This window comes from Vigna umbellata, chromosome 11 (assembly GCF_029865625.1).
Source record: "Vigna umbellata cultivar VRB3 chromosome 11, Vumbellata_1.0, whole genome shotgun sequence".
NCBI lineage: Eukaryota > Viridiplantae > Streptophyta > Magnoliopsida > Fabales > Fabaceae > Vigna > Vigna umbellata.
Window position 1 is genome coordinate 5,918,755 of NC_142175.1, and position 10,004 is coordinate 5,928,758.

Sequence of the window (10,004 nt, forward strand, 5' to 3'; positions counted from 1 at the left end):
CCACACCATCTTTGGGAGCATGGCCATCTTAGAATGGCCTTATTCTTTTAGATCTAGTTTTCTTCCTCCTGGATCAAACACGAATCTGCAATACACATCAAATATATCTTCGGTTAATATCAATCCAAGAAAGAATTTTTCTTTAAAAACAAGAGAATAAGAACTTCTAATACTTTGATTAGTAATCTTTGAAAATCTTAGAAGTCCAAATTCAATTTTATCTTGAGTTAATTGTTTTCTTAAAGATAACAATAACTCAAGATTTGAATTGTCATATTTTGAAAATGTTTTCATGACAATTGGTTTGAAAGAGAAGTCAAAAATTGAAAAGTAATCAATTATTGGAAAAGAAGTAAAGATTTGGAAACCTTCCCTTTTAGGTTCCACATTCTTTGAAAGAATAGGATTTGTCATCAGTAACAATTTCTCCTTTTCTTTCTTCTCTTTTTCTTGCCTTTCTTTCTTTTCTTCTTCTTTTCTCTCTTCTCTTCTTAATTCCTCTCTTTTTCTCTTTTCTCTTTTCTCTATTTCTTCTCTCTCTCTCTTCTCTTCTTTTTTCCTTTCTTCCTTTTCTTTTCTCTCAATCTCTCTTTCTCTTTTCTTATCCTTGATCTCCTTTAGTCTTGCCCCAAATTCTAATTCTCTACGAAGAAACCCATGATCCTTTAAACTCTCAAGAAAAAGTTTTCCATCATCAATGCAATCCTTAATTAATTCTAGGTTTCTTTTAATACTTGAAGGCACAAACTTTCTTCTCATGCAAGCTTTTAAATCATGCCAATCACGTATGGAAGACTTCCTACCTTTCCTAACATGATATTGTCTTTCATCCCACCACTCACTTGCATTTTCTTCTAACTTAGAGAGATATATGCTAAGGACATAATATTCACTCTCTTCATAAAACCAAGGATTTATTTTATCAATTTCTTTCTCCCAAGCTAGGTATGTTAATGCACCTATGTCTTTACCAAATGATGGAAGATTCCTAGCTTGTTTAAACATTTCATCAACTTTATCTAACCTAGAAGACCTATATGAACCATAAAAAGACATCTTTGTTTTTAAAAGTTTTCTTAATCAAAAGGGTTCAAAACTTTCACTTAGACAAGTCCCAGGTAAGAGAGGTGAGCTAAAGAGCTGCTTAAGTACCAAGTCTTGCCTTGCCAGAAATGTCTTAGGCTACTAACTAATTACCCCTTAAACTAAAATCACCTTTAGAAACAAAGTACACAACTCAAACAATTAAGCACAAATAAAAGACTATACTCTCGGACTCTAATGTGAAAAGGCTTAGAGTTTAATCCCTTTTAGCCTAATCAACCCTAAACGTGAACACAAAAATCAAAGAAACAAAAAAAACACTAAAGAAACCAGCGGACTCTAATGACCCCTACGAAATACACAAATTAAGTCAATATTAAAGTCTACTCCTATGGTGAAGCTTGTAGCTTTGGCTAACAAGACACATTCACCTGTCTAGCTATGCTAAAAATAAAAGCAAATAAAGTTGCCAAGAGTTTGAAAGAGCACCAAGGACTCTTCCAAATACTTGGACTTTATAAAAGGCCTTTTTACAAAACAAGCTAAAGCTAACAGTAGGCTAACACAAGCCTATTACAAACAAAATTGAAACTAAAAGAAAACTATACTAGGCTGCTACGGTCCTGGTCCTGGTCCACTTCATTCAGCTTTGTTGCTCAACTTTGATGTTGCTGGAATCAATTCTCTTGAATCTCCTTGCTAGTATCATCCTACAAACAATTGCACAAAGTTTCTGTCACTTACAAACCCTTAGCTAAGCAGATTGCACACAAAAAAAAAATATAGGGCAGTAAGAACTTCCCTTTCTCTTGGCTGCACAAGCTTTCTAAAATTTCCATTAAAATTCTGCTGCTGCTCAAGTAAACTTGTACGCAAATTGAATTCCAATGAAAACAACTCTGCACAGATAATTCAGACCAATTCAGCAGATCATGTAATTCAACAATGAACAATTTAAATCCAAAAGAGTTTAAACAGTCAGAAGCAATTAAACTAGATAACTCCCTTTAGTTCAAAGCTTCCAAATTAAATGCTTAGGTTGCTGTTTTCTCAGTAATTTCCTGCTTAAGCTAAACTCTCAAACAAATCAGTTCTGCACACACCAAAATCAAACCAGATTCTATTAGACACATGCAAATGGTCATTGTACCAGATTCAAAGAAATGTAAAATCTAAGCTGAAACCAAATTGATTAAACAATCATTCCAAATTAATCAAAATCTGATCAAACCAATGGACAAAGAGTGATATGATGTAATGCAGAAAATTCAGCTAACATTAAACAATGAATTTAAACAGAATAGAAATCTGCACAAATAAATCTCAGCTGTTTAAGCTCTCAAATCATTTCATTGAAATTCTGATATGCACTCATAGGCCAATGTACTCAATTTTCATCAGATTCAAATATATGAAGTTCAAACCTTAATCCAACTGATTAGACAACCTCCACAAGCTAATCAAATCAATAGAGAAAGATTAACATGATGCAATGCAGAAATTGGCAGTTAAAACAATGTTGATGCACTTCCAGAAATGCTCATAAAACAATCAGCACATTAATTGAAAATCCTATGCATCTACCAAGTTCCCATAGGTCTTATCAAATCAGAATCAACATTCAACTTGCCCAATTAAACAATGAAATCACACTTCATTTTCAAAACAGTAAACACATCATGAATTCAGCAAGCAATGTTTTAACTAAAATGAATGCAATGACAGTTTAAAGATTCACAAGCACAAATACAGTTCCAGGAAATCAATAATCAATAAAAAAAAAACAGTGAGTGCAGTTCCAGTTGCAACAAATCACAGTTGCTCCAATCTGATTACTCCAATTTCTTTTCCTGCACAATGAACACAATCAACAAATGGTTAAATGAAACTGAACTCTCTTGCAAATGCCAAGGAATTTAGGCTAAATTAGCCTTACTAAGCTCACAGCACTGAGGTTTCTCTTTAAAAATTTAAAGCTCATAAATGAAAAGGTTTGGAAGGGAGATTCTCCCTTGGCAGTTCAAAGCTGGAGAATCTTTCAGACCACCACCACCTAAGATACTACCAAGCACACAAACCTTCCTTCAAATTCCAGAAACCAAAGTGTAAAAACTTCTCAATCAAGCTAGGCTAAGATCAAAGTAGTGGACAGACAGGTAAAACAGAACAGGACAGCCACTAAAGCAAAGGAATTGACAGCACAACAGAGAAACTGACTCAAGATAAACTCCAGACCAGATTACAAAAACAAACAAAAACTTCAATTAGGAACAGCAGAATAGAATGCACATGCATTGAGACAAAACTAAGACATTCAACAATGACAATCAAGAAACAAAGCTTTTGATCAAAGTAAGCACAACAAATAGAACCTAAGGAATAGAACTAGAACAGATTTTAAAAACAATAAAAATCACTTCAAGTTGAATCATACATGACCACACAGATTTGCAACTGAAATAGAATAATGCATTGCCAATTGCTCTAAAATGTTCACTCCAATCCAATTATATGATGAACCAGAAAAAGGAGAGAAACATTAGGAGTGAAACTGTGTTGTGAATTGCACTTGCCACTTGACTCTTTATGTGGTTCAATCAATACTTCTTTTCTAATTGCTTTTTCTTTTTCAAATCACAAGAACTCATGCTTTTATACTTTCACTTTCTTTTGCTACAATTCACAACATAGAATTTGACTTCTATTTCAATTCAACTTCACAAGATATAAGTCATGATAGAAACAAATGATTCAACTCAAAAAAAAAATTACAGAATTTTAAACAACACCAAATGCAAGACACAAATGACTCTAGAATTAATACACCGAATTCCAGCAATGATCTACTACTGAAATGAACAAAAATAAAGCAAATGACTCAAGCAAGGAAATATGCAGTTCGGCCAACTGCAAATAAGACTCTACTAGAGTTTTCTCAGTGCAACCAAGCTTTGCCAAAGCAATTCATTGCTTATATAGTATGCACGTGGTACTGGCTCAATCAATCAGATGCATCTCAATGCCAAATTCTCAGTCAAGTGCAGAAATAACCAGAAACAAATTATGCACTAAATTAGTGTTGTGAACCAATGCAAAGCTATCAACAAACATTAATAGAAAAAAAAAACATGAGATTCATTATCTCTACCACTGAAATCTGCCACCAAGCTCATTAATACAATGTCATAGCTTATATATGGTGAGCAGAACTTACTCAGTGCAGGCAACTCAAATGAATCACAAAACATAAGCAACAACTAGTTAAGCTCAAATTCAAATGACAATTAAAAACAAACCACAAGACTACAACATGACAGAATAAGATTCAGAAAATAAAAGACTCAAACAAATTGGATTCACCGAATAAAATGATATAAGACTCAAAGCACAAATTTAAGCACAGAATCAGAAATTGGAAACCTAAACACATGAAAACACATATCACTGAATAAGATGCACAATAGTTCAACTTCAAACCAGAACAAACATATGGAATTGATTCAATGAAGACACAAAAGTTAAACACAAGACAGTACAGGAAAATGATGAACAACTCAGAAATTGACGGAACAAAACGCAAAGAATCAAAATCAAACCGAGACAAAATAAGATGAATGAATAGAGACGCGAAACAACGCAAGAACAACAGAAAACTCGAAACAGAGACGCGAAACACTTAACTCAGAATTAAACCGAACAACTCAGAATCAAAACAAAGCGAAAAGACACAAGGAAATCGGTACTTATCTTCGAAGCGTGTTCGACCTTGCTCTGATACCACTTGATGGACGAACGCCCGAGGAGAGATCGAAGACGCGACGCGGACTCCTCGAAGCTTCCTCCAGAGAGATGAAGACGCAGCGGAATAGAATAGAAGTTAGAGAGCGAAGGGAAAACTGAGGTTGAACATATGGAACCCTAGAATTTAGGATTTAATCTGTGGAAACCTGAGAGACTCGAATGAAACCCTAGAAGTGGGAATAGACTCGATTTGGACCGATTAAACGGTGATAAATGGAGATTGAATGGTGGAAAAGGTTTAGATCGAAATAAAGGAGGGTTCAATCGGTGGAAAATGGAAAACGATGTGAAGAGAGGTGTTTAAACGGTCAAAATATGAACAAAATGGTGGAAGAGGCTGTGACGAGAGAGAAACGAGAATGACAAAGTGAATCTGCAAGGATAGAAGACTCACCGTGAAGAACCATGGCTGGAGACGAGGGAGACGAGGGACCCGAGAGAGAAATGCTCTCTTGAAACGAAGACGCGCAAGGTGTAGTGAGGTGTCGTTGAAGCGCTGCAGATGTGGCAGTGAATTAATGGTTTAGAGTGGGGGAAAGGTGACGTGAGAGAGAAGTACGGTGGTAATTGAAAAATGGAAATGGGAATGGTGCTTGGAAGGTGGCTAGAGGGAGTCTTTGGACTCTCTAGCCTATGACTTTCAAGAGAGAAAAGTTTCTAATTCAGAAAACTCAATTCTCATTAATCTCAAAAGTCCCAATACAAGAGAGGAGTTGGGTATTTATAGTAACCCATACTCCTTAAGAGCTAAGCTAGGAAAAGTAAAAATACAAAAGGAAGACTAAGCCAAGTAGGATTCCATCAGGATAAAAAGGAATTAAATTCTGATTTGACATGTATTTCAGAGCTTAATTATTTAGGGTCTCACAAAGTCTATTTACAGTTTAAACTTTTTATTGTTAAAAATATTATAATATTTTATTTTTCTAAAATCATTATTACTCTTAAAATTTTTTTCAAGGATCTTGCTAAATCAGGTTGAAAGAGAAGGGAATTGGAAAAAAGGTCACGTAATAATGAATGATACGATGAGAAAAAGAAATAAAATTTTAGAAAAATGATGTATAATACAGGAACTAAATATATATTTAATATATTTTTGAAGCTAAATTTATATATCCTCGTCTAAATAGTACATATATACACACTTGTTTCCGTCCTCTGTCATGAAAGCCAGAGCCACATGTGGCTGTAGTTGTCCACTTCGTACTTGTATTCCGCTTTGTCTCTGACTTCATTAATTTTTCCATCTCCTGTAAGTTACTTATATTACTACCAATGTTTTTACTTTGTGTTCTCAGGAAGCTTCTATCTCATCATTTATGTAACAGAACAAATTCTGCTATTGCTTTGCTTCATCTATATATGTATGTCATCATCATTGTATTCTCACAAAACGTAGAGTATTCCAAGTAGTGTTAAAAGGGAGATAAATAAAAAGAAGCAATTTAAGATGAGGTCACTTTGTTCAGATTTATGGTGCATGTTGGACCCTTTCATGATACAAAAGTGATATGAAATTTTCTTAATGAGATATAGCGAAATGTTAAATAAAACATTGCTTTTAGAAGATGCCCCAACAAAGATACAGGTGAAAAAACAGAACTTTGTTTTCTTCGGGATGTGTGGGATTTTAAAATTGAAGCTTTAAAGCTTTATTATTCAAGTGGAATACTACTTTGATTGTTTTTCTTGAAAAGATGTGCTGATTGTTGATTCCACCTTAAGCTCTTTCCCGATCTCATCATATAAACAGCATTACCCAGATGAAACAAAAAACATGAATAGTAACATGAAGGACACCCAGAAAAAACAAAACCTGTTTTTATTTCATGAGATAGTCCAATGTTAAATAATTTTACAATTAATTATATTTTTAGTCTTTAAACTTTTAATTAAAATTGCATTTCATTTCTGCCATAATCTTTATACTAATGTTATTTTCTTACTGTCGATGACATTAAATGATTTATAATATAATAAATGACCTTAATGGATTAAAATTAAATATCAGCTCCCACAACTGCGAGGACATTCGATTTTAATATATTATGCAAAAATGTTTGTCACAAACTATTCTGTTGATGACATTATACATTCATTTATAAAATGTAAGGATAAAACTAATACAAAATTCATAAGAAAGACAAAATATAGATGAAAACTGAGAGTAAAATAACATAATTAAGCCATTGTTTGATAGAGGGTTGTTCTTTTTAACTGGCTTCAACTTAAGGGTGAAAAGCACAAACCGTACACAATAAAGAGAGAAACTAATGGACTGTTTGCTCACTGGATTTGGACATGCTTCAACCATAAAACATTTTTGCTTCGATTTGAGGGGAAAGGGACTCACTTTCTCTTTGATCACCTCTGAGCTTTGAATCAAAAGATGAACAGATGGCCTATTAATTACTTGCTAAAGAGCTTTGTGATTTTGTTCTTTTTCCAGTCCTCTTGCAATGCAAGTGGGTCACGTTTTGAAGAGATATATGTACTATACCTAATCAAAGGTAACAAATCATAAAGACACGAAACTGAGGAGCAGCATATCCAAAAGAAGACTTAGTGTGAAATTAAAAAACAAAAATTCCTGGGTGGGTCAAAGCATAAATCTGATAATTATTGCTTTTGTCTAACTTATCTATAAGCCTAAAAAAACCAAACGAAATTATAATTTCCACCGAAATACAAACATTTTGACTCAATGTTTACACCTCCAATGAGACTTTTTTTCAGGAGTGTAGCCATATATTTCTAGTATATTATTTTTATTATTGATTCAAATTCACATACCTATTGATAGATAAAGTAGTATGACATAATTCAGAATTAACTATATTTTTATATATCCGCTTAGAACATTTTCTTAATTATATTTCTGTATATGAAATAATAATTTTGAGAGATATATCACACACTCTTAGATAAATTTAAATAGTTTAAGAGATTTAATCCTTATATATACTTTCCACTTGAATAGGATTAAAAGATAGCAATTAATAAAAAGGTATTAGAGTCATGTATTTAACATATTGTTTCCTATATCATTTATGTGTTTTGAATCTTCCATAGTATTAATATTTTAAGGGTTATATTATAAATTTTAGAACTTTTATTATTTAAAATTGTTGATTGATTATATCTACAAACAAGAATACTCCATGCGTTATCCATACCCAAAGCAAAAATTGGCAGACTCACACGTCCACATCTCTCCTTTTTCATTCATTCAAAAATCAAAATCAAAATCATTGAACAAACAAAGTTCATATTTCTTCTCTCTATAAAACGTGTTAAAAGTGACCTAGTTCCCTACCAAATCCAAGTCAAGTTCCACTACCTCTCACCTCACCACTGCAACAACACCCTTGTAGCAGAAGCAATGGATTACACTCACCCTGCTTCATCTGATGCAGGATCCTCTTCAAAGACAAACAGAAGCAAGGAGAAAAAGGGTGCTAAGAAATGCAAAGGAGTGAGGCTCTCCACCGATCCTCAGAGCGTGGCAGCAAGAGAACGAAGGCACAGAATCAGTGACAGGTTCAAGATCTTGCAGAGCATGGTCCCTGGTGGAAGCAAGATGGACACAGTGTCCATGTTGGAGGAAGCCATTCAGTATGTGAAGTACCTCAAAACTCAGATTTGGCTCCACCAAACCATGATCAATTTCTTAGATGATAACGACTCACTCTCCCCTATGTACCTTACTGATTTCTACTTCCCTTCTGACCCTTCTGAACAGTTCATTTTCCCTCAGCAAAATCCACCACTTGATCATAACATGCACAACTTTCCTCATCTTCCACCACCACAATGCAGCTTCCATGGTGAAGACACCACCTACTTCGATGCCTCTTTCAAATATTGGCCAGCTTAATTAGTCTCTTACTTTCTCAACCCTCTTTGCTTCTATGTGTTTTACTTTTATATGGGCTATGCCCATAGTTGATAGTATGAAATTATCAAGTTCTTATAATTTTTAATACGTTTATGACATCTCTCTCTCTCTCTCTCTCTCTCTCTCTCTCTCTCTCTCTCTATATATATATATATATATATATATATATATATATATATATATATATATATATATATATATATGATAACTTGGGAAAGCTTAGTGTAGACATTACATTTAATGTAATGTGTAATGTTACGTGGTGAATTCTTAATTAATGTTAGGGTAATATATGCAACAAACACTTTGTTCTTGATGCATTCATGTGAAATGGTTGTGGCTGTTTCACTATTAGTCTATGTGGAACTCTTTCTTTGAGAATAGGGTTCTTGCTTGTGGTATAAATAACTTTTTTAATATTTTAAGTAACAATCGATTTTCTTTCTACCTCTCTTCAGTGTACTCACTTTTTTCTTTCCAATTTCCTCTTCTGTTTCTGTTGCAATTGTTTATAGCAAATTTATTTTACGATTACAATATCTTATTTCTTATGGGTCTGTGTTGTTTTGGCAAGTACCAGTTTAATAATAATATCTGACATGCTTTGTTAATATTTTGGATTATTATATGTAAAGTTGCATTAAGTGCTTGAATTTCACTGTTATAATCTTTTTTAACTCGTATAATGTTTTTTTATTGAATAATGAGAACTTGAAATGATAGCTTCCATTTTGTAAAGCTTTATTATTTCTCTGTACTAAAACGCGTGATATGCTTTTGGTTCGGATTTTGTAATTTTGCTTCTAACGAAAAGGGTGGCTAAATTTCATGTGTTTCTGAAATAAATATGATAAAAGGAATCCAAAATTTGTAACGAACATAGCCAAGTAGAAAGAAATTATACAATATATTGAGAGTCGTTGCGGGGACAAAGGTTAAAACACAAGTAAAAAATTTTTTAACTCACGCATTTGCATTCGGTTTAGTTGTAACCGAAACAAAAAATGATGCGATGACATTTTTGTAATTATCGTAAGTGTATATACCTAGGTTCACAAAGAATCGATGCCTTAAACTGACTAGTGATATTTTTGTAATTACCACAAATGTATATGCCTCGGTTGTTTAAAGAACCAAGACATAAAATAGCTGAAATTTTTATTTTTTATTTTTTGAGAGGGTTTAGGCATCCGTTCTTTATAGAACTGAGGCCGTAGACCCTTATTGCCTCGGTTAAAAAAACCCGAGGTAATAACAT

At 33.4% G+C, this 10,004-nt stretch overlaps 1 protein-coding gene across 1 annotated transcript; it reads left to right on the forward strand.

Annotated features, from left to right (window-relative positions):
- Positions 1-8,184: 8,184 nt before the first annotated feature.
- On the forward strand, positions 8,185-8,809 carry LOC124822609 (transcription factor bHLH140-like protein). The gene has a single exon (XM_047294631.2). The coding sequence runs from the start codon at positions 8,231-8,233 to the stop codon at positions 8,723-8,725; it is 495 nt and encodes a 164-aa protein (XP_047150587.1). The 5' UTR covers positions 8,185-8,230; the 3' UTR covers positions 8,726-8,809.
- Positions 8,810-10,004: the final 1,195 nt, after the last annotated feature.